Source organism: Cyprinodon tularosa, unplaced genomic scaffold (assembly GCF_016077235.1).
Source record: "Cyprinodon tularosa strain WSP-4 unplaced genomic scaffold, ASM1607723v1 ctg159, whole genome shotgun sequence".
NCBI lineage: Eukaryota > Metazoa > Chordata > Actinopteri > Cyprinodontiformes > Cyprinodontidae > Cyprinodon > Cyprinodon tularosa.
The window spans coordinates 107,212-132,549 of NW_024038427.1; the positions used below are offsets into that span (position 1 = coordinate 107,212).

The 25,338-nt window shown below is 37.3% G+C and overlaps 2 protein-coding genes and 1 long non-coding RNA gene across 5 annotated transcripts; all 3 read left to right on the plus strand.

Annotated features, from left to right (window-relative positions):
* The first annotated feature begins 1,324 nt into the window (after positions 1-1,324).
* On the plus strand, positions 1,325-12,635 carry LOC119780293. Of its 3 annotated transcripts, none has more exons than XM_038280288.1 (11): positions 1,325-1,418; positions 2,100-2,307; positions 2,444-2,506; positions 4,110-4,243; positions 4,325-4,378; positions 4,450-4,753; positions 5,500-5,582; positions 8,333-8,366; positions 8,438-8,602; positions 11,775-11,880; positions 11,962-12,635. In XM_038280288.1, the coding sequence occupies exons 2-11, from the start codon at positions 2,157-2,159 to the stop codon at positions 12,173-12,175; spliced, it is 1,308 nt and encodes a 435-aa protein (XP_038136216.1). In that variant the 5' UTR covers positions 1,325-1,418; positions 2,100-2,156; the 3' UTR covers positions 12,176-12,635. The 3 variants fall into 3 exon arrangements, with proteins under 3 accessions (XP_038136216.1, XP_038136215.1, XP_038136217.1); XM_038280287.1 differs by having other exon boundaries at positions 1,331-1,418; positions 2,097-2,307; XM_038280289.1 differs by having other exon boundaries at positions 1,331-1,418; positions 2,097-2,307; positions 4,453-4,753.
* A 2,907-nt stretch (positions 12,636-15,542) lies between these two features.
* On the plus strand, positions 15,543-19,660 carry LOC119780302. The gene is made up of 8 exons (XM_038280298.1): positions 15,543-15,733; positions 16,973-17,086; positions 18,045-18,283; positions 18,450-18,518; positions 18,781-18,914; positions 18,994-19,041; positions 19,116-19,446; positions 19,539-19,660. Exons 3-8 carry the CDS (start codon positions 18,073-18,075, stop codon positions 19,658-19,660), a joined length of 915 nt encoding a protein of 304 aa, XP_038136226.1. The 5' UTR covers positions 15,543-15,733; positions 16,973-17,086; positions 18,045-18,072.
* Positions 19,661-21,593: 1,933 nt separating this feature from the next.
* LOC119780312 lies at positions 21,594-22,707 on the plus strand. Its single transcript, XR_005280372.1, has 4 exons — positions 21,594-21,740; positions 22,089-22,280; positions 22,359-22,464; positions 22,546-22,707. It is a non-coding gene; the product is annotated as an uncharacterized LOC119780312 (long non-coding RNA).
* The last annotated feature ends 2,631 nt before the right edge of the window (positions 22,708-25,338 follow it).

Sequence of the window (25,338 nt, forward strand, 5' to 3'; positions counted from 1 at the left end):
CATATTCAAGCCTGAATTAAATATCCAGCTGCCTACAAGTTCAAACCAAAAAATTCCTTCTGGATAATAGATCTGTTTGTCCACAATGACAAGAAGGTTAGGTAGAGCTGAGGTGACTATTTCAAATTTAAGAAGACTGTACCAGTGTTCAGCCATGGTGGAGGCAGCATCATGCTGAGGAACTAGTTAACTCATTTGTGACAGAATTGTTAAAGCTAATGCATTCAAGAGAACAATAATCGAAACTAATTCAAATCTTGCACTAAGCTTAAGGACAGGAGTCAACATATTTTAAACTGAAAGTTCCCTCTTTCTCAGGAAAGCTCTACCAGTTATGGTGAGGAGTGGTTAAACATCCAGCCTGGGTTATCTCAGAAGAATATTCAAAGCTGCAAAAGTAGTTTCTTTGCAACTTGCAGGAGGGAAAAAAGATGTCAAAAAATGTCAGCCCGGGCCTTTTGAGCCGAGACAGGCCCAGCAGGTACTGATGGAAAGACAATACAGCCTACGGAAACAAACTTTCTTGTGACCGTGCTTACACAGTCTTTTTGGTGTGTATGTTCTTGTTTAATGAACTTACAGCATCCATCCAGGCAGCTCGGATTTGGCCAGAGAGCGGTATAATTTAGAAATGTTCAAATGTTTAGTTGACAAACTTTGACTGAATTATGTTTTCGTAAAACTATGTTCTCATCAACTCAGGGCAATCTGATGAGCAGAATGAGTAAAGTAGCCTATGCCCTGACCTTCTATCTCCTTATTTTAGAAATCAACAAATGGAACAATAGAGAGGACAGCACTTCTAATAAATTTCAAAACGGCCTGCCATACTAATTCTGTCAAGCTAAGAAATGTCAAAACGTCCTATATATGGAGCCTAAGTTGTTGCTTTATTATTTGCAAATGAAAATTTGCAAACCGATATACTAAATACAAATACTTCAGACATAAGTGTCTCTGTGTGTGCTTACAGATTGATCTACACATTTGCAAATCTTACTTCAGATGTGTAAATCTAAATAGAGATTTGTAAATCTCAGTACATATTTGTAAATCTGAATACAGGGTTGTGGATTTTTTACACATTTGCAAACTGGATTACATACAAAGTAGTTTTACACATTTTCAGATTGTTTTACAGACAAACAAATCTCCTCACACATTTACAGTTTCATTCCACATTTTCAAATCCCATTACACACATAAATCGAGATACAGATGAACAACTCTCCACACACGTTTGCAAATAATAAAGCAACAGTTTTGGCCCCATATCTAACAGCAAAAAAAGGTAAGGGCGTAATGACGTAAGTAAGTGCGTAATGATGTAGTTCCAACGCGCGCGCGGCGTTTGATTGTAGTAGGCTGCACAGTTGAGCTTCGGCTGCTAGGTGTGCTTCAGTTCCCTCTGCGTTCAGGTGAGTTAAAGCCACACAAATACAAACACATTCGTTTTAGCTTTAACGTAATTAAACGTAGCAAGACACCATAGACTAATATGACCTGTTCCTGTCCATACAGCCCTGAATAAAATGGCTAAACTCTCATTAGCATCAAGCTAATTTGAATGAAATGTGTTGAAGTGGAGCTCATACAAAGGTTACAGGACGATATCAGCCCAAATGCTTGTTTTCATCTCAAATGAATAATCATAAATCCTTGAGGGGTGATACCACTTTCTGAACACATTTTCCGATCATTTGCAAACCGTTTTCTTCTGAAAAGATGGCTCAAAATTCAAATAGCCAAATATTTCTTGATGTAGCATGTGCATAGTGGATACTACTGTTTAGTTTGCCAGAACACTGGCTGTTATTATGCTGAACAATTAAAGCTGACTACACTGTAACGTATGAAGTAGGATTTGTGCAGCACTGACAGCTACCCACCTGGAAAGAGCCAGGAAAATAATGCTTATGCCTGAAATGTGACTAGATCGAAAATTGTTATCAGTAAATCCATTTTAATTTTTACATTTTACTCTGAGGTGTGGAGCAGTTGAGATTGCCATGAAACAACTTTCTATTGGTGTTACAGCTAATGTTGCCTTCCTTTGATTCGTGTTTTTTTTTTTTCCCCTCCAAACCTTACCATAGCAGATCTTTTCAGAGGAATACAAACCACACCAATAGGAAAATAGTGATTGGTAAGAAGATATGCCGAAGAGAAAGAGATCGTTGCTCCAATCCAGCTATGTGGAAAAAATATCTGGGGATGGAAAATTAAGCACAAAGCCGGAGAAAAATACAGAATCTACCCAAGATGTTGGGAAAAAGAAGAAAAGGAAAAGCATAGCAAAGAAAGATGGTGAGTCTTTGCTACCTTTTTTGTTTTTGAGAAGAAATACCTCCACGCATTTAAAGTAAAATTATCATGTTATAACCTGTCTTTAAGATTGCTGACAATGATCATAGAATTAAGTTCCACATTTTTTTTTCTCTAGGAACCTGGTTGGTGACTTGTGAAAACAAAGAGGGAGTGATGGATTTAAAGAAGCTGGAAAGAGGTGAGCAAAAGTAATCGTACCATTGTGAGGACGATTCTAATGACGTCTTGGCCACTAAGATTTATTTTGACCAGAAGATTTGCACCATACCTAAAATGGGGGTTAAAACTGTTCCAGGGTTTCTGCAGGTCATTAAAAATAATTAAAAGTAATTAGATTCTTATTTTTTTAAATCAAAGCCTTAATTGGCACTAAAATTCATTAAATTTGATTATTTTGGCATTTAAAATGCTTTATTAAAAATCCATTATAAAAACATTTTCATCAGATATATTATATATTGCAATATATTTGTGCGGAACTGCTTCCGGGTTGATTGTAAAGCCGTACATCCGGAAAAGAAGAGGGGAGGCGGAGAAAAAGCTAGAGAATGGGAAAATGCAAATTTCAACAAAAGTGGCTGTTACTTCTTGATGGCATTAAAATAATTTTTAAGAGCATTCAATTATAGTTACTCATTCCTGTATGAACCCTGTGTTCATAAATTCACAAACTGATTAGCAGTTCTGCTCAGTGTTTTTGTCAATGATGACAAAATTATTTCATTGACGCTCCTTTTTTCTTTTTTTTTTGATGACGATAACAAAAATGGACGAGCTAAATGTGGATCTTTGATGGAGAAAAACATAACGACTCATGGTTGTGAATTTGAGTCGACAAGACTAAATAAAAATGTTAGCAGGTGGTCTGTCAGACGTTTAAAATGCATCATTGTGCTGTGTCAGCCATGCTAGTGCGTCCTGTTTGGTCACGCCTATTTGGCATGCAGCGGTGCTCACAATGGTCTGGTACTGTACACTGAACTCTGACAAACTGCAGAAATGCATCTTTAATTTCTACCAAAAAGAATCCCTAAATTATATCCAAAGCAAATATTATATTGCATGTTTATGTTTGGAGAAAGACCCAGATGAAAAGGTAGATAGATCTTTGAATATTTCTCTCTCATTGTTCTTGTTTCTATCTATTTGAATATTTCAACATATTAGTTAACATATTGAAATTTAGGTCCAGATTGCCTAGGCATTATAAGGTAGTTATGAAGGTTCTCTGTGTATTTTTTTTTAAATATCAGACCCCTTTGAATTTAAATCTACTTTGACCCCTCAGCAGCAGTAACCATGGGGTAAAGTCTTAGAAATAAAGCCACAATTGCCAGACATGAATTCACAGAAAAAGTTTATTTGAATTTTAAAATTCAACAGCAATGATGAATTGCATGGCAGCATTCTATACTCAGCTATTATAGTATCTATGCAAGAGCTGTCAGTCTGGTAAAGTATTTTAAATTGTGAAGGTTAACGGTTTTATGAAGTGCAACATAAACCCGATTAAAACTATCACATAAAGGGAATAGTAAAATGTGTCTTAAGAATAATAGTTTTTGTCCTGAAGACTAAGATTAAGACTAAGATCTAAGATGGCTGTAACCTTTATGATACATGTTAAATAAAAGAGAAAATTATGTTTTTCATTTTCCTGTTTGGTAGGTATATCGTTGGATATTTTAATGATGGGCACTTTCTAACACTTAATACTTTTTGGAACAATGTTTTTAAGAGTGTCATTTCTATATAATCTGTCATATGGGTATATATTTTAGGTGAGAACTGTATTGAGTGTGAGGGCCTGTGGTTTACCCCACCTGCCTTTGAGGATCTAGCAGGAAAGGGTTCCTGTAAAAAATGGAAGAGAACAATTTTCCATGAAGGAAGGCCTCTGGGACACTTTTTTTCTGTAAGTCCCTTTTTCTATGTTTTGAAGTCAAATTATTGAAATCTCAAAAGTTAATCAGTGGGTACATGTTTGGCCTTACAGGAAGGTATCCTTTCAACGGTTGGATATCTAAGACGAAGATCTGAGCCTATGAGGGTAAGTGACCATACACTTTCTTGGATGATTATGTGTATGTTTGGTGTTTAATTAATCTTTAATTCGTATAGCAGAAGGTGGAGGTGCCATTGAGAAAAGACAGAAGGAAGTCAACAAACGCTGTCACATTCCTGGGAACTAGAAGCAGAAAGTACAGATCCTTCAACTCAGTGACCCAAATAAAAGTTTCCTCAGAGATGACGGACATAAAGTCTACAGAGGATCCTGACATGAGTACTGCTAAAGGCTCTGATGCGTTGGATAATGGACACAGAAGTAATTTAGATGGGGAACAAGAGCCAAAACAAAGAAAAACTACTGAGGAGGATGTGCTTTCAGCTCCAGAATCCGCAAAAGACCACAACACTACAGAAGGTGATGTGTCCAGCAAAAGAATATTTATTGAAGTCAGAACGGACACCTGTGTTGTTTCTTTGGTTGCTGCTCAAATAGCCTGCAAAGGTGTTTATACAAGTTTCTCGTGTTTTGCCTTGTAAAAACTACTTCAACACATTTCATTGTAACATTACGTAGTAGACCAGGGGTCTGCCTGACCAGGGACTTGGTTTTAAAACTGTATATTAGATAAGCTTTACAGGAGGTATTCATAGGGCCTGATAACCTTTCCTTTTCTCAGTTACTGTAGAGCTCCTGAGAAATATTAAGTGTCTAAAAAAGGGGTGGTGGGGATAAAATGGGCTAAAAGCATTCAGAGGTCATCTCAGTCTCGGTTAATGTAAAGGGGTTTGGAGAAGACCTAAAAATTACTCTTCATAGATGAGACCAAATTTGAAATGTTCTGTCCTTTTTCCAACTACAACGTGTTGCAGAAATCCACCTGCATAAAATGACTCTAGTTTGATACATGGCAGTGGCAGCATTATTCTTTGAGATTCTTTTCTTCGCCATGGGCAGGGAAATTAAGTGGAAATAGTTGGCAAAATTGCTGTTACGGATGACTTTTATTATTTTTTTTTCAGCTGGGTGACTGAAGTGATGGTGGTCTTTTACATAAAATATTAAATTACGTTAAAAGTTTTTGAATGTCAAAATCTGAAATATTGTGAAAGCTCTGCTTAGTTTTGGTTGATATTTCCTGTCTGAATGTTTCTGTTTTGCAGAAAGGTGCTATGACCCCGACAACACTACAGCTAAGAAACAGATGAAGATGAAATCACAGCTAATCATAAAAAGGCTCTCTATGGTAAGATGGCAGAGAAAGTTATTTATGAGATGTTCAGTAAAAAGATAAACATTTCTCTCACATCTCAACATTTTGCTCAATGCTTTTTCTGTTCTTGAGCTGGGGCCAACTGATTAACTTAATATACATTAACAAAAACGCAAAAATCACCTTGAAAGTATTTCACATAGCATGCAACTTTCGCCCTGCAGGGAAAAGGCTCCTATGTTATGGAGCCTAATGGTTAATGGTTTCACCTAATCATGGTGGACATGGATTTATCAAGCGATTGAACGCGCCGTTTTCACTTTTATAAGCTCAATAAAGCTGTTGGCATTCCTGGGTTCAACAGACGGAACCAGTATGGGAATACCACCTCCAGAAGCTGCGTCTGGATGATGGTCCCTTTAAAGGTTACTTCCACCTATCTAGTCCCTCATTAGATTTCGCAACGCAAAAGTGAACAAAAGTTCACATTTTTCAACTCCAACTTTCGCTTTTTTTAATTAGCAGGCAAAGAGGCCATCAAATTTCTTTTTTGCCATGCTGAATTTGCTGATTATTAGATTTCCTCAATATATATTTTTGATATCTAAAATAGGTAACACAATAACAATCATAACCATCATTTATAGATGTTAAAGAGACAATTTATTAATGATTAACAGTTTAAAAATGTTTCATAATCAATTGTAACCTAAACTATTTCTAAAAGGTAAATGGCTCATATTGCCCTCCTATTTTTATTTATCCCTAACATCAGTGGGCTTCATGACTTAACCCTAATCCGACTAATTTACATTGCCCTGCCATGTTAGGTTAGCCCTAACCCTTACATTAGTGGGCTTAATACCTTAATAAATGATCTATTCACCTTTTTATAAATGACTTAGACACTGATTAAAAATGATTCAAATGTTAATAAACTATAAATCGTTAATAAATGTTCCCTATACCATTATTAATAAATGGTTTTGATGGTTATTGTAAAGTTTAACCCTGAAATACATTTTTTCCAAATGAACACTTTAAAGGAAGTTACATTCTCCTTTTCTGAAATTAAAATTCTGGATTTTGTTTTTTCTACTTTCTTAAAAAGTTTTGCCAACAGATGGGAGAGTTCTTTAAAGTCATAGGGAAATCATATTTAAATTTCAAATCATTCTGGCTTAAACATGTATATAAATGTATTCTTTATCAGATGATATTGTCCCAAAATGTAGAAAATTTTAGTAAAAAAAAACAAAAAAAACATCTTGTCTTAAAATCTTGTTGTTTTTTTTATCCGTTATCTTATGCAGGCTAGCTAGTTATACGTCAGTGTGATCACCTAAAATCGGCCAATAATTTTTTTGGTCATAGCATTTTGATTCGTATGTCGCAGCTAATATACACAAAGATTGAAATAAGAATCATTTACTTTCCCATTAAGTTATGTCCCAATTTTCACGGGGATGGACGTCTGTGTCTTCAGCAGGCGTAGAGCTAACAGAACTGGTAGCGTTGCGAGGCAAGGGCTCAAACATGTACGCCTGTAAGCCTTCTACACCAAACCAAGCTTCTGGCGCCCCCGTTTTCCTCCTCTGAATAAAAAGTGTTTGATGGAGGAGACTCATCCACGACCTCCGACACAAAACTCTCCTCCTCTTTCATGTTTCCGCTGTCCATAGCGTTCATGACAGTGTCGTTGCCAAGTCACCAGTTTGGTGCTACATGGTCCCAATGTAATTTGCCATTGGGAACCTACTAGCACTAAGTTGCAAACTGGTTGGCAAGATTCCTCCGAAAAATTTCGGCCACAATCAAACGTGCTTGCGAACCTTTCGCCACAACAACCCCACCGTCTTGATCAACGACCCATCACATTCACTTAATTCACTGGTGTAAAGTTGTGCACCACTCGGGAGAATTCGGAAATGCAACCGTTGGAACAGAAGTTTCCCTACGACTTTAAATAAATGTTAAAATGGTCTGCCACTGTAGATTTCACATAAACCTATACACTAACTCGAGCAGCAATCTTATGTTTCTCTATCCTCCTCTACTTTGCAACTGTAGCGCTGCTGCTCTGTCTTTCAAACACATTCTCCATTTTTCTTTCCATTTCTTATTAAAAATCTCTTGTTCCAGTGGTGTGAAACAGGCTTGTCCTGTTGCCTGTTGTCATGGTGATGAGTTAAATCAGTGATCCACTGATAATAGATTTTCATACTGTTTACGCGCCTGCTCAACTCTTGAGTGGACCTACTCAGGGTTACTAAACTAACTCACAGCAGCTGTTTTAAAACCAATTAACTCAAGAGTTTCCAACCTCAAGCTCCATCAATTCAGAGTTGAGGATTTCAGTCAGAGTTCGTTAAACCTGCTGTGGGAAACTGTTGAATGGGGACAAATACCAGAATTGACTTCATTCAATTGTGTTTGTAAATATATGCATTCAATAATTACTTTAAGTTCATGCACTGCTTGGAGCCAATTTTAAAAATCCCGGAGCAATAAAACCAATGTTGGGAGGCCTTTATAAGTCCTTCCCAAGACTGATTGCTGGATTACACTAAGAAGAAGGAAGCAAATGGTCTGATAGCAGTATGTCAGAGCGACATACCCTGACTTTTAATGACAGTTTTACATCTGCATTTGAAATCAACAGTGCTTCACATATTTATTTCTTCATTATCCAGTAAATCAATAGGTTCATTTTCTATGTATATCTTTGTTCAACTAAAGGAGTCTTCCTGTTTGTTTTTCATTCCATTTGTTTTCTTTTACAGAAGAGAACATATAAGACAAGAGGGCGACCAAAAGGTTTGTGAGTATTTATGCAACTACTCAAATCATCTTTCTTAAGATAAGTAACTATTGTTTTTCTTTTACAGACAGTTGGTGTGAGCCTTTGGACAATAACACAGAGAACAATGACCCTAAAGACGCAACAGAAGCTGTAGGGAAAAGAAATGCAATGGAGTTGAACGGCAAAGATGATAACCTCACAGCTTCCCCTGAGGAGGTGACCGTAACCAGTGATCATGAAGACAGGACTGGTGAGGTTTTGCTAGTAAAATCAATTCTTACATTTTTTTTAATCCCTTATTCGTTAAATTTTTAGAATTTCATCTCTGGAAAAAAAAAAACATATTAGAAATATATGACCCAGGAGGGATGCTAAATAACTAGTCCATGAGGCTGGACTATTGTAAAGTCCATAAAATTTAGTTAATTTATTTTTATATTTACAAAATGTCATCTTAAGCCAATTTATAGTCAATTCAACTAGGTCCTACAGACAGATTGGTCAAAAAGTTTTCTATTTATGGAAAACTCAGCAGATTACATGAAGTCTAGATGAGCATGAGGCGACGTTGCATTGTTTACAGCAATCCCTCACAACATGCTTGTAGCGACAGTAGAGAGGAAAACTCCCCTTAAATGGGAAGAAACATCCAGTTTAGTCTTCAGCTGATTCCAAACACTGCAGCTAGAGTTCTGATAAAAATTTAAATGGAGTTCATATTTCTTTAATTCAATCTTCCCTTCTTTAAAATCCTCCTCACATATATAGCCCTTAATACATATTATTTTAAAAATTATAGTTTTCCTCTTAAAAATGTCTATCTACACACTCAATATAAAAAAATAAAGTCAGTTCAATTATTAATTGAAACTTTTTGGTTGAAACTGATGCAAATTTTTTTAAAAAACTTTACACGGAAACTTCAGGCTTAAGTTTGTTTGTATTAAAGTATCTTATGTATGATATAAACAAACAGTTAAAAATATTAAACGGATTTAAGAACTTAAGATGTAGATAAGGTCAGTTGAAAATAAGGTTTAATGTAAGTCTAATTTGTTTAATTTGATATTTTTTGGACTGAATTTTTTTCTTTTCCTCTTTCTAAGTTATTCATCATAAAACACTAATTTGCACCTGCTTCCCCTGGTTCTATCAAGCTTGACCAAAATTTCAAACATGTAGAACTTGAAAGCTACCACTAAAGCTTTCGTAGCCATTAAAGATGTAGGGGAGGATTTTTGCGAGTTTTGAAAAGACCCTCCACTTAAAAAGAAAAAAAGAAATGCACATACACAACTTTGTACCCGCTCCTGAGAGGGAACGCCTATTAATCGTGTGTGAGAGCATGCACGATTTCTCCTCGTGAATGCTCTTTGCATTGTTCATACAACTTATGCTGATGAAGGTTCTCAGTCATCCAGGTCATAGTCATTCCGTAAAAATTCAAAAAATATCCACTGGACTTGGTTTTCAAGATTTGAAGACGTTTCGCCACCTCTCCAGGAAGCTTTCTCAATTCAAATGAAAATCAAGTCCAGTGGATATTTTTTTTAATTTTTACGGAATTCATACAACTTACTTTCACAAAGACGATTCGCAAATTTTCCACTATGTCAGACTCGCCATCGGTAAGTGAAAATGGGGACGAGCACGTAGGATGTCCTTATGTAAACATATCGCCAGAATGATTGACAATTAGGAGGACCACTTATTTTGATGATCCACCCGGAAAAAGAACGTCCTCCACTATACCATTAACCTTTTACACTTCTCTCACATATGAAGTTCCTTGATTGGTGCTTATGTTGCTTTCGTATGTCTGCTCACTTTTCTCAAACTGCCAGCTGGTCTAGAAAGCTTGGCGTTCAAACTCAGCCTGTTTTTAACTGGAATTTTCTTCCTGTTCAAAGTGAGATTTTCTTCTCCTGTCGCCACATGGATGTTTGGTATTGGGCATTGTTGCGATGTCAACAACACATTTGTTCTGGCAAACTGCCAGGGAGCCAAGCCCCTCTGCTGCACCTGTCTGCTCTTCTGCTTGTTAGCAATCAGAGAATGCAGGTACTTCTGGTGTGACTGACCTGTAACTCCTGTTGGAGGAAGTGCTCCAGCATAAGAAGCAAACAGATCTGGTAGCACATTAGCCTAGTGAACTAGTGCCACTCACCAGTGGCCAAAATCATTTATGCTTGCGAGTGGTCTAGCCTAGATCAATGCCACAGGCTCTAGAACTGGCGGCCCAATCATAACACAGAGATGCGTTTTGAATTTTTGGATGCAAAGCCTTCGGGGTTTTGACGTGAGCAGGAAGAGGCTCTATGCTCATTCATTTTTAAGAAGGATGTATTCACTGTTTTACCAGCTTTCTGTCGTGCTTACTACGTCACAGTCAGTTGCGCTCATTGGTCAGAGCATTGGCCAATAGGCACAGACATAGTTTGAAAAACATGTTTTCATCAATAATCTTCCTATTTCTCATTCATCGGGGCCAGAATAAATTACACATTTAATATGGTTTATCATACTATTAGCACATGTAAATTTAGAACTGTGCAAAAGTTTTTTCAAGGACAGTGCTGTTACTCATTTGCAGAATCTCATTGGAGCAGCACAAATACTCTGATTATTGTACTGAACAGTTTTAATATTCAAATCAAGTGAGTAACTTAAAAATAAATAAATAAATAAAATGAAATACACTTTGTGGTTATTGTTTATGGTAGAAAGTGAAAATGAATAAATGTTGAATAGAATTTTGACTTAAAATGTTGACAAATAGCTATTTAATTTATTGGTGTTGAATTTTACCATAACATGTTTGCTATTTACTATACTTTTAGAATAATTGGTTTAATAGGGTGGAAATTGGTTTTATTTCACTATATATTTATGTTGTTAATTTTAAAATGTAATAGCTGTGCTTCTGTTTGTTTTGAGTTTTTATTTTTTTTACCTCTATGACTGGAAGTCTAAAAATGTTGACCATCATACAAAGATAAAGATGGATCAGCTAAATTGAGGCTCTTTGAGTGAAATCCAGTTAAGTTTCATAGTAGAGACTATCCCTTTCAAGTTGGGAATCACAAAGTAAACCCGACTTAAAAACAATATTAGCGGCTGCTGACCAGAGGAGTTTATTGTACAAAGTCAGTGAGTTAATACAACAGCGTTAGTAGTAAGTAATATGTCTGTAGGGTCTATTTAGACTGACTCTGGAAAGTGTCCTAAGATGCAGTGTTGTGTCTTGGTGCTGTATAGGTAAACTTTAGTTTTTCTGTATCCCTTTATTATTGTAAAAATATATTATAATACGCAAAATACTGGGAAACACAACAGAAACCAATGGATGCAGAAAACTGTCTGTAAAGGCAGTGAAAACGGAGATTTAAATTGTATATTTGTCCTTGATTTTTACTGCACAGAGCTGCCTGCTGCACCCCTAAATCTGACACTTTGTGTTAACGACGATGACTCTAATAAAGCCGAATCCGAGAATGGAGAAACAGAATTGGAAGGATTAGGGACAAGGTACGATCAAACTGCCTTGACACTTTTAATACCAGCAAAGTATGTTTTTTACAGGATATATTTTTCTTTTTCTCCCTGAAGCATCCAACTCTCAAATGGATTTCATGCCTCTGAAATTGAGACCAAAACTACAGCGGTCTCTGAAGGATCAGATGTGGATTCACTGGATCTGGATCAACTGAAGAAGGAAAAAATAAAAATGCAGCTGAAGGTTTTAAGATTGCAAGAGGAGTATTACACGTTGATGCTAAAGGACTTAAAAACAAAAGATCTGAACTGCTCAAATGAGAACTGATTTTCTGACTACAACTAGGATCAGTAGAGCTACAACCAGTATTTGAAGAAATTAGTCATACTGACACATCGATTTAGTTGATGTAAATTTTAAATTCAAAATGTGAATTTTTATGTTTTTTTTTAACTTTTCCATTTTAAATGTGTTTAAGATTGAAGACCACTTGTTTTTCAGAGACCAAAGTAATGGTTTCAAAGTGTCCAGCTTATAATACAGTTCATAAAGTGCAGCTTTGTATGGTGATTTATACAATGATGTGGAAGTAGTCAAAAAAATAGAAAAACCCATCAAACCGGCACTCCACAATGATATTTTAAAGTATTCTTCTATGTGTCCAGTTGAACCCGTTACTGGTGAATGTTGTTATATAAGCTAATTCATAGCTAGATTTGTCTCCTAGCATTTATTTTGTTTACTTCTTTGGTTCAGCATGGTAACTCTGATACTGCTAATCTGTTTTTGTTTTACTAAAAACGATTTAGGTGTTTTACTGTAATACAGTTCTCAAAAGGTTATACACTGTTCATCATAACAGATACAGATGTAACTTGTTCACATTCAAACATGATTTTCTCCATAATTTGTTGCCTTTTATCAATGATGGAGAGAAAAATAGAAATCCATTAGATAACGAGGCACCTGCTTACCTGCAGTAAGCTCAGTTCAAACCAAACCTTTAACAGTGTTAGCATGATTTTATTTTATGTTTTCTTCTGTGGTAGCTGCAAGAGCAGTGTGCAATCCTAAAAAATGTAGCTTTTATCTATTTTTTTATTTTGTGTCAGGGTTTTTGTAAAGTTTCTAAACGTTGTACATGTAAAGCAGTGCATGACCCTCAGAGGGCTTCTCTCATTACTTTAACCATGTTGGATGCATCAATCGGTTTGTTTTCAGTTTATTTTTAATGTGAACTAAATCATTCATTTCCTCCTTATGTTAAACGCTAAAAGTAAACCAAGTTTGCTGCTCCTGTTACATCACGTTTCTACAATGAGTCATAGCAAGCACTTTTACTGAAATATGACCATAATCTATAAACATTTAGCACACCAAAAACCATCAAATTGTGCAAATTGTAACAGTGAAAATCAATTTAGCTAAATGGAACAGCAGTTCAGATTACCCACCCTTTTTGGAGTCCTTAGGGGGATACTGAAGAGGACCTCTTCTGGGGACTCCCTTGTTCTTCTGGGGGACGTCAACTCTCAATTGAACTGGAGTGGTGTTCTGTTGTTGGACTTCTGTGCTCTTCATGGATTGTCCATAACCAACATCTTGTTCAAGCATAAGGGTGTCCGTATGTGCTCTTGGCACCAGGACACCCAAGGCCGTAGTTCCATGATTGACTGTTTTTTCATCTGATCTAAAGCCGAATGTGTTGGACATTCTGGTGAAAAGAGGGGCAGAGCTCTCCACCAAACACTACTTGGTGGCTGAGATGGCGGGAGAGGATGCCGGTCAGACCTGGTAGGCCAAAAAGTATTGTGAGGGTTTGTTGGGAACGTGAGACGGAGCTTTAACTCCCACCTCTGGGAGAGCTTTCCGAGGGAGGTGGGGGACATAGAGTCTGAGTGGACCATGTTCCATGCCTCTTGTTGAGGCGGCTAGTCGAAGCTGTGGCTGCAAGGTGCATGTGGTGGCAGCGATCCTCGAACACGCGGGTGGCTCGGCTGGTCGCTGAGGCAAAATTCGGTTGGGAGAGGCCAAGGAGAAAGACTTCTGTACGACTTCAAAATAATTCTGGCATCTCAGGAGGGGGAAGCAGTGCAGTACCAACACTATTTATAGTAGGGGTGCTGTGCTGCTGACCTCGACTCGGAAGGTTGTGTGCCGGTAGGAGAAAAGCTTCGAAGGCCTCCTTTATCCCATCTACATGTCCTCCATTGAGGAAGCAGAGCCTGGGGGTACCGGGTCGTATTCTCCCGTCTCTGGTGCTGAGGTCACAGAGATAACTTTAGAAAGATTCAAATTAAACATCAACTACAACTGTGATTTTTGCCAACTAGAACCAGAAACCATCATTCTCCTGTTTTACTGTTGCTCCTACTGTAAGAAGCTGGACTGAATTGGAGCAAGAATATTTAACTTGATCACTAGTGTTTCCCTGTTTTTTTCCCCTCATTTTTTCCTTCTGTTTATTCTCCTACTTATGTTACTTTGTTCTTATGTTTGATTGTATTTCTTAGATTTTTTTTGAGTAAATATACGTATATACTGTACGGTCAATAAAAAAACAACAAAAAACAAAACATTAACTGCTGCCATGCTGTTTTTAGACTAATCGTGCAGACCAACATGTTCACATGCAATTTTAATTTTATTTTTAAATAGATGGAAATACCAAAACTGTGTTTCTTTTTGCAAGAGAAAGACCAGACTTTACGGAATAATGAAGATGAATCAGAATGCGATTTAAGACCACACAACTCAACAGCAGAGTTTGCATAATAGTCTGAGAGGATATTAGTGAGAGATGTTCAGGCAGTGAAAACTGGGACTAAGGAAGGAGGAAGAGTAGATGGTGGAAATGATGGCAACTATGGAAGACCATTCTGAGGAAGAACAAGATGATTAACTGGATCAGGATATAATGGAAGACAATTGAGATGGTTTTGACAACCCTAAAGATGTATGTGGTGATGTTTCCTACACAAATCACTAAAAGTCTATTTAATCTGCATTGAATTATAACTGAATAATAATGGATGTTTTAATACGCATCTTCTCTTCCAGAAGTTGATCCATGTTTGATTATTTTAACACCAGAGATTACAGAAAATATGCTGAAAAGGATGCCAATAGTTGGACAAAAATGTTTTTAAGTGTGTGTAAATTAAGAAAGAAAATTGCTGTGGAAAGCATTGGGTGACTGTAAATGTAGCATGGCTTTTTGTTAAGTAGGAAGAGGAGAATAAAAAAAAAAAACAGGCTCAGAAATAACGCGACCATGAAGTTATTCCCAAACTGCTTTGAAGATCAACACCTTCATTGTTTTTTTTTTTTGTTTTTTGTTTTTCACAACAATAACAGTTAAACATTTAAAGTAGCCTGCTACAACCTGAATTGAGGTTAAGATAATAACATCCAAAAAACATCCCAGGAGATGGAGTGTTTTACAGCCCATATTCCTCCAGATCCGCTGGATCACAAGTTAATCTGTGACACTCTGCAGATTCTGACGCTTTCAGATCCTCACGATGCATTTATTAGATCCCCAAACTTAAATTACTCATAATATTTCACATTATCCACAGACAACAGACGTGTGTTGGATAGATATTAGGCCAGGATAAATTATAACCTTTATATTGACCCGTTTGTTTACATTTGCGGCATTTTGATCGGGCAACCACGCAGCCATCTAATCTCTCCAAACAGCTGTGCTGTGGACCCCGTCACAAATTAATCAGTTCTTCGTTTAAGAATATCTGCATTTTTCTACAAGATAAAACATCAAGCAGTCATGGCGACTCATACCCACACCATAGCGGTAGCTGCGAACTCTGGGATTTAAATTCTACTGTGAAAACAGAAAAAGTAAAGTTTCTGCATCAACAGGTATGTGATTCCGATTCTGCAATGCGCCTAAGGAAATACATTTTACCCCCTTTTTACATAAGGGGCAGTAAAACCAGCTCAGCAGCAGCCCGCTAACGACTCATAACTGGATATTATGAACAGACTGAACACAATAGCAATAAAAATAAAGGTGTTTGACCTGATACAGTTCATCATACGGGACAAAGTTTTGGGATCCACTAAAAAACAACAACACCGTAGTAGAGACTTGTATTTGTGTCCAGACAGGAGAATAAAGGAAATATGAGAGCGTGGAATCTAAGAAAATAACTTTTTGTCAATATTCAAAAAATAAAGTGGAAATAGTTAGAAGGATGAGAAGCCTAATTGTTCTGTTTGCAGTCAGTTTTTCTTGAAAAGGTGCTGCTTACACACGTGCATTCTGAATGACAGGCCTCCTTAATGGATTTATTTTTACATTCAGGAATTTAGAAAGTGGGCGGACTTTATTGTCCAAGCTACAGGTTTTCATTTATAGCTCATCGTTCAACAGGAGAAATGACACTCCAGTGTGAGACAGACTTTTATTTGTATTTTTTCTTTACACTTGTGAACGACGCTGTTCTCTGTGTGGGATTCTTTGCACTATCTGCTTTGCTGAGGATACAAGTTCTTTACCACATCGTTCTAATCTGAAAAAACAAAACAGAAATTAATTCTTTAGATATGTCGGTTGATTCTTTTGGGGAACAGTTTTGTTACGTTAGGAATATTTTTTCGCCAGGCATCAACACAGCCACCTAAGCTTCAGTATCATCTGTGGCGCGCATAGATTCTAATCAGTTAATCTCGTCCCCAGTTGATCTATCACACCGTACAGACCTGACGGGAAAGGATGACTTTAATGTATCCTTCTTTTAGATATCCTTTTCCCCTTTAAAATATTGTAGATTATACATTAGACTGTGAGGGTAGAGAGTTTATTTGACAAAAAAAAAAAAATCTGATTTAATCTCTTGGTCTTTTTTTTTTACACATCTCAGTTTAGCAACGCAAACTTGTTGATCCCTGTTTGGAGTTTTGTTTTCCTGTGTGTGAGAACACTACTTTTTTTCAAAATCCTCCATTGTAGGATGAGAAAGGCATATGACACAATGTAAATAAAAGCCCTGGTATTTTCAGATCACAAAACGTTTTGGCATGATGTGACTCATGTGGGCGGGGGCCGGGGACATCTCTGCAACTTAAGTTTCTGTTTCATTTCTTCTTGTTTTTCAGTGGAGGCAAGACATTTACTGTTGAGGTTTTCTTGGGTTCTCAAAGCTTTTAATATTTGAGACTTGTACTTAGGGAGAACAACTGACAAGCCAGCAGAACCACAAGCCAGCACAAGTAAGCTCCCATTTTGAAACTTTGAAACAAAACTAGATATAGTTGTTTTTTTTTTTAGGAAGGCTTAGTTGTTTGACACAAGTTGATTGTTATGAGGTTTTTAACAAACCTGTTTAGTTTTCCAGTCAGAAAATAAGTCGACTATAGATTAATTGAATGAAACGAATGAATTCATGACAGGGTTCACTGCAGCAGTTAGTCAGGAAATTAAGCAAGCCATGGCTTTAAAAAACCGCTGCGGCTGCAAAAATACTAGCAGTTTTGTTGCAGGTTGCACTACAACTAGAACAATAGCTCTAAAAAGATTACTTAAGTGTTTTGTCTTTTGTTATATTTGAAGTGTTTCAGGTACTTTAAAAGGTAATTAACATCAGACAGTGATAACTTAAATAAATACAGAAAGGAAATGTACAGAAACCCCTTCTGCCTTACTGAAAAAACATCTTTCACCTTTTTATATCATAGATTATCTGTCATTTCTCTCTTCCTCAAGGAAGCCAGGTCTAGTTTGACTAATCATATTCAGAGCTGATTACTGTTAGGCCTGTAGAATCCAGAACTCTGTTAAACAGAAACTGACAACAGGAAGTGGGCTACATATTCAAAATATCAACAAACCATGCCTAGATTTGAAGGAATTCAAGAACACATCAGAAACAAAATCTGTCATGTGCAAGGCTGAAGCTTAAGCAAACCACATTTAGAGGCTTTATCCACAGATGGATAACAAAAGAATCAGAGGTTAACTCACCCATGAGATGCCGGCATTAACAATTCATCCTGGAACCCAGACCACCTCAATTAAAGTTCATATTAAAGAGACTGGTCAAAAATGGCATCCAAATCCTAAAGCATTGCCGTCCAAAGAGAAAAAAACTCCCTCACACCTTACCTAGAAATATATTAATGAGTGTTATGTGTTTACATCCCTTCCATTTGTGAACATTTTCCTTTTTAGGACAGACTATATTTATTAGGAGGACGTGATGAAGAGGAGGAGCTCTTCATTAACATCCATTGGTGAGCAAGAGGAGGAAGAAGGACAAAGATGTGACCGAAGACAAAGCCTAAGAAAAAAAAAGCCTGTCCACTACAAGGATCCTGACGACAACAATGAGGATGATGATGATTATGATGATGATGAGGAGGAGGAGGATGAGAATTACGATGATACACCACCATACAGTTGGGATAAAGGTGCTATCCATACCTTTTTTTTTTTTTAACAACAAATGCAACATTAAGAATTTAAACACATATTTTATACTGAACTTAATATTTTATTAGACTGAACTATTGATGAATATTTGGGGAAAAAACTACATTCGCAATGGATGCTTTATGAGGCTTTCCTGTCTCCAAGATGTAGAAATGTGGCCTGTAATCTGTGGGAGCAAAGAGGGAATGATGGACGTCAAAAAACTTGCAAAAAGTAAGCACACCAAGCTGTTATGAAATATTTTATCAGAGTATGAGGGGTCTGCTTTGGAGGAATTCATAAAATGAGAAGTGTAAGGTAGTTTGATTTGGAGAAACGAGTCCTTTAAAGAGGTGGGATAAATTGTGATGGTGGAACTTTTTTTTTTAATAGCCCTCCAAAAAAATAAAAAATAAAATAAACCAGGTTTTCTATAGATATTTTTCCTTTTTTTAATGCTTTGTTCACATTAAGTATCTGTGGCTATGCTGTGCAGGTGAGGAATGTATTGAACGTGAGGGTCGCCTGTTTTCTCCACCTGCCTTCGAGGAATTTGGAGGAAAAGGTTCCTTCAAGAAATGGAAGACCTCTATATACTCTGGTGGAAAGCCTCTCCAGTATTGGTTTGATGTAATTCCAGTTTTATTCTGCACCTATTTGAAGAAAACACCATTTCTGTTTAATAAGCTAATCATTTCCTTTATCACAGGAAGGCCTCCTGGTCACAGGGAGGTTTAAAGGAGCAAAGAATTTCAAGGTAAATTAACACTTTCATACAAGAACATTTCTTTTTAAATGGTGTCTTTAATTTTTGTTTTGTTTTTCAAACAGAAAAGAATCAAGAATTATCAGAACAATGGATATAAATCATCATACACGACAAGACAAAATGGCTCTCTAGGAGGATCTAATCACTCCGGAGAGTCAGAAGCAGAGATTACAGAAGACTCCGAGGAAGAGGATATTAGTGAGAGACATTCAGGCACTGAAAACTGGGACCTGAGCATGGAGGAAGAGGAAGGGAGAGTATCTGTTAGAAATGATGGTGACTATGTGAACTCAGACCATTCAGAGGAAAAACAAGATGATAAACTGGATCAGGATGAAATAGAAGATGATTGGGAGGAGTTTGACAACCCTGAAAACATCTTTGCTCCTAAAGGTGATGTTTCCTACACAAGCCAATGTTCAAAGTCTGCTTATTTACACCAGCTGACCAATAATGGATTAGTGAATACACCTCTTCTCTTTCAGAAGCCGATCCAAGGTTGATCATTTCAACACCTGAGAAAATCGCACTGCAGATGAGAGTGAACGTTATGATCGAAAAAATGCCATCAGTAGGACAAAAATCTGTGCACAAATACTTCAGTTAAATACGATTAAAAGAAATGATGCAGAATGAAATAATTTAGAAAAAATGTGAATATGGTTTTATAACTGAAGCTTAATAAATAGAATAGAATCAGTTTTGCACGGTGCGTGGCAGGAAATACCACAGCCTTGTTTAGATTTAAGTTTGGGAATTTCTCTAGTGAATTTTTTGAAAACAGAAATCGTAACAGTTAAGTGTCAAGCAGCTAAAAAGGCCTAAATGGTGGAAGTGAAAAGTTTTCAGAAAAAATGTAAGCTTTATCTGCTAAAGAACGACGACTAAAGTAGGAGATACGGTTAACCTTAATGAAATTAAGAGAATCGTTGCAACTAGTGATGGTATAGAAAAGTAGAGATAGCAGAGATTCTCTAGACCAGGGGTCATCAACGTGGTGCCCGCAGGCACCAAGGGGCCCTCAGGGGCCTCATGCGATGCCCACAGCTTCTTCTTATAACAGCAAAACTCACCAGTGTGCTAAGTTTGACATTTTGATTTTATTCTGCTGCCCTTCTTTTATTATAATTTGTTTAATATTTATATAATTTATAGACCATTTCATAATTTTAATCTCACAGAGTATTTATGCATTTAGAGAGAGTTAAAAATGGCAATATCATAAAGAAATTTAGGGGTCAAAAGAAACAATAAAAATATGCTTATAGTGTATTAAGTTAAAGGGATAGTACACCCAAAACATGATTAGCCTTCATTTTCTACTCACCCCCATGCTGAACAACACTCTGGAGTACTTTTTTGATATCTCAAATGCATCTGGAGATCTGGGAGGCTTCTTGCTGTCTGCTGACATTCAAATAATGGAGGTCCATGGTGCCCGAGGCAGAAAGGTCCATAAAAGTCCACAAAAAACGTGTCAATATTCTTCCATACTGCTCGTCCAATGTAATCCAAGTGTCCTGAGTGGGTAGCGTCCAGAATTTACTCGAAACGAAGTCATTTAGAATGTTTTTAGAGCCTAAACAGTAGTGTATAGGATTTCCTAAAAGCGCGTTCATGAGACTACGGAAACCGCGGCAGACCAAACCAGACGAAAGTGCGCATTCAGCGTCTGCTCTGCCGATAATGCAAGCGTAGAAGAAGAAATGTGCTGTTTACCTGTGCAAAGAAAGAAACAACGAAAGAAAAATGTCTGAGGACTTCAGTGTTGAGGAAGAGCATGAGTTATTTGCCGAGCTGAATGCGCACTTTCATCTGGTTTGGTCTGCCGCGGTTTCCGTAGACTCGTGAACGCGCTTTTAGGAAATCCTATACACTACTGTTTATGCTCTAAAAACATTCTAAATGACTTCGTTTCAAGTAAATTCTGGACGCTACCCACTCAGGACACTTGGAATACATTGGAAGAGCAGTATGGAGGAATATTGACACGTTTTTTGTGGACTTTTATGGACCTTTCTGCCTCGGGCACCATAGACCTCCATTATTTGAATGTCAGCAGACAGCAAGAAGCCTCCCAGATCTCCAGATGCATTTGAGATATCAAAAAAGTACTCCGGAGTGTTGTTCAGCATGGGGGGTGAGTAGAAAATGAAGGCTAATCATGTTTTGGGTGTACTATTCCTTTAAGGTGAACGCTGATCCTTCCTTCCTTCCTTCCTTCCTTCCTTCCTTCCTTCCTTCCTTCCTTCCTTCCTTCCTTCCTCAATAAATATATGTTTATTATGTATGAAGTTAAGGGGAAAGCTGACTCCTACCGTTCATAGGTTAGTATTAGTAGCCCTTCCTATCACTCAGTACCCATGAAGTAGCCCCCAGACTTGAAAGGTTGGTGGCCCTTGTTCTAGAAGTTTCAGGGAGAAAGCTGCAAACTGACAATGAATAAAATCCAGGGAAGGTTCTAAAAAAGCACTGGAACAAAGATAAGAGAAATTAATCAAGAGTTAAAAACTGAATCATATAAAACGAGGCCTACAGGACATTTGTGACTTTAAATATAAGATCTTATTTACTTTAAAAGTTAGATTTCTTCACAAAGATATATTAACATCTTTATCGTCTGTTCTGTAAGGTTCCACAGACGAGGAGTGGCTGTGAGTTTTCTGCTGTAGAGTGTCCCCCAGAAGGTTTGTAAGAGTTAATACTACTTTTCTAAACATTTGGTTTCTTTTTAGTTTGCTCTAGGTTGTGGTTTAGAATGTTTATGATCATTTAAATATCCACGATTGAGTAATATGTAAAAAAACAACCTTGAAAAAGTAAGGTAGCGCTTTAGGAAATGTAAAATTATCTACCATTTTTCAGTGTGTGGGTGAAGCTCTGAAGAAGTCTTAAAACTTAAAGGGACATTTTGAAATTCTGGTTCTCTTTAAAAGACAGTATAACCTGTAATTTAAACTAATCTAATTCCCATTTATCTTTCTACCATCTTTAGTTGTAAAAATCTTCATTTTAATAATTTTTCTTCCCCAAAGTTGAGAAGAAAAGAGACAGGCATTTAGCAAGGAAGTGTTTGGAAAAACACAAAGACAGTAGGAGTGAAGAGCTTCTGGAAACATCAGTAACTGAGGATAGTGGAGAACTAATAGAAAATGAAAGAGCAGACATGGCGGCAGACCCCTCTCCCAGACAACAACCTTCTGAGGAAGAAATCGGCGAATCATTGAGTGAGTTCAGAAACCAAATGCTGCTTTTTTCTGTAAAAGCTTTAAAATTTGAGGCACTAAAAGAATTTTAACTTGCAGGACTTTCTGCTTTACCTTTGATTTTTCCTGGTCAGAGAAAATGTGACAATCACACAGCTGTAAGCAGTTTAGACCATGTGGATTCTCAAAAATTATGCATGAACAGGTAAATTCCAGCCATCTCTGATCAACTAAATACCTTAACACATTTCAACTGTCTTATTTTGTTTTTCTTTCCTCCAATAAGCATCCGAGGCTCAGACCATGCTTATCTCCAAGGTCAGCAGGAGGTCTCATCCTCAGGGCTCCTAACAGGTTCTGATTTGGACACAATGAATTTGGATCAACTGCAAAGAGAAACGCTAAAAGTGCAGCTGGAAGTTTTAAGCCTACAAAAGGAATATTACACTTTGAAGCTAAAGAAATTAAAAAGTTAGAATGGGATCTGATTGTCAACAGAAGAATAGATGCAGGATTTGATTTGTTTGATTGGCAGAGAAAGACACAATGTCAGAAAAGTAACACTGGTTTAACCTGAAGTTTTTCTATCTAGCAGAAAAAAAACACACACTCGAATTAATACAGTGTAGCTTTTTAGTGTAAAACATATTGATTAAACACATTTTTTCTTTTTTGTACATGTGCACCACCATGTGGACCAAACATAACTAGGACTCAAATATTCCAGTAATGACTTCATAATACCATTATTATTTCAACTTAATGTTGTGGAAGCGTTTTACTGAACTTGTATGCTGGAAAACTGTAAGCAAATCTGACAGCTTGAATTATTTGTCATATCATTGTCACATCAGTCATTTGGTTGATGCGTGAGGGCATTCCCAGATGGCCAATTGATCCTTAAACATTTAGGGGCGACAGTGGTGTTGGATGTTGGAGTTTGCCCTGAAATTGAAGGGTTGGCGGTTCAAGCCCCGGCTCTGACTTTCAGTGTCGTTGTGTCCTTGGGCAAGACGCTTCACCTGCATTGTCTACTGATGGTGGTCAGAGGGCCCGGTGGCGCCAGTGTACGGCAGCCCCGCTTCTGTCAGTGAGCCCCAGGGCAGCTGTGGCTACAATGTAGCTTGCCACCGTGAGTGTGTGCGTGAATGGGTGAATGAATGTAGTGTAAAGCGCTTTGGTCAAGTCTCCTGACTTGAAATAAGGCGCTATATAAGTACAAGCCATTTACCATATTTATAAAAAAAAAAAGAAGAGAAAAACTAAAGAAAACTTTCTAGGAGACCTCGTACACTCAACTAGCACTCAGGTTATAAAAGTGATTGCTTGATGGATGTTTTTCCAGTGGTCTGCTGTCATTTCAGCCTCAGGATCCAGAGGCTAGTTGAGAAAGTGAGAATGATTTCACAAACCAATGTGCTCACATTTAAAACTCTTAAAAATAAACAGTGTTATTAATTATTTTTTTGCCTTGTAGACCATTTATTCAGTAAAAACCATGTCCTTTCGCAGCAAAACAATGTTAATTCCACCCTTTTGATCTTTAAACTCAAAATACTCTTGTTTGGCTATGACACCATCCTGGAGAGAAACATCACCTGTGCTGTTGGCATCTGTTTTTCCACTGTAGTCCTGTTTCTCTGACCGTTACTGCTTGGATGTGCTCTCTTCATCCTCTGACATGGGAGTTGGCTTGGAGCTCATCTGCCTGGCTTTGTTTTTCCTGGACGGGGCACCTTTTTAAAAGGAAGAAACCTCTCCACTGTTTCTACAAGCATGCTTAGTGAGAGGGATTGCATTCGAGTCAATGAGTCAATGCAATCAACTGGTTTTCCTTTGATAGACAACTTTGAATCCATTTGAATGTATGATCTGGTTGAACTGTAAAGTGCCTTGAGTTGATATGTGTTTTGAATTGTTGCTATAGAAATAAACTGGATTGAATTGAATTAAACATATAGTGGAGAATTTTCATGAATTTTTTAAAAGACCTGCCCTTTCCACTTGAACAAAATCCATGTGCAAAAACCTGAACCCGTGACCGAGAGGGAACGTCTATTAAATGTGTGCACGAGCATATGCACGAGCCCCTTTCTCTTCGTGCAGGCTCTGTTTAAAAGTTGCTGTTTGCATCGTTCATACAAGCTTTCCAAAAGTAGATTTGCAAATTTTCCACTATGTCACACTCACGACCAGTAAGTGAAAATGGGGACGAACATGTAGAACGGCCTTATATAAACATATCACCAGAATGATTGAGAATTAGGAAGACCACTTAATTTGATGATCCCCCTGGAAAAAGAACATCCTCCACTCTACACAGTTTTATACACATTTAAAACATTTTTTGGAGCTTACTACGCTCCTGTTTTTCACTTCACCAACAAAGTATGCATACAAAGTATGCAGCTATAACCCTGAGATTACTACTTGTTGAGTAAGCATGTAGCCTTATGACCATACGCGAAAATCCGTCTACAGCTCTATTGCTTCAGATTCCGCATGGTTTTAGTTTTTAATATGAATCGACATGCCACATAAAGTTGGGATCTGGTAGTTTTAAACAATTCTGAAGCCTCAGCTGTACTCCTTGCGGATCTAGGATTTTGAGAAGGTACCGGCCAACAGTTCTTTGGGACACCACCAAGCCAGCTGGAATGCATTCAGATGCATTCATTTATAACCATAAAGCATCCCGTGCTGGTTTAATTGTTCCTGCAGGAACAGTGCAATTTCCAGCAAGTCAGAGTAGAGTGGGCTTTTTTGCCTTAACAATTCTCAGGACTTACTGCGTATTGCTGATAAACTAAAACAAATTCCATCCACATTGAGGTATTTCCTAGTGTGGCATACCTAAAATGAAATAAAAGCATATTAAATCCGACCACCCATTCATGTTCATGTTTCATGTAGCGTAGCTCTGCAATGACTGTCCTTCCTGATCTCCTAAATATTACATGTTGTCTTATAATTATGAGATCTTATTTCATAATTACGAGATTGGTATATCGTAATTATGAGGTCTTATCTCGTTGTTACGAGATAAAATGCTTTCAAATCCACAGAGAGGAAGCTAGAC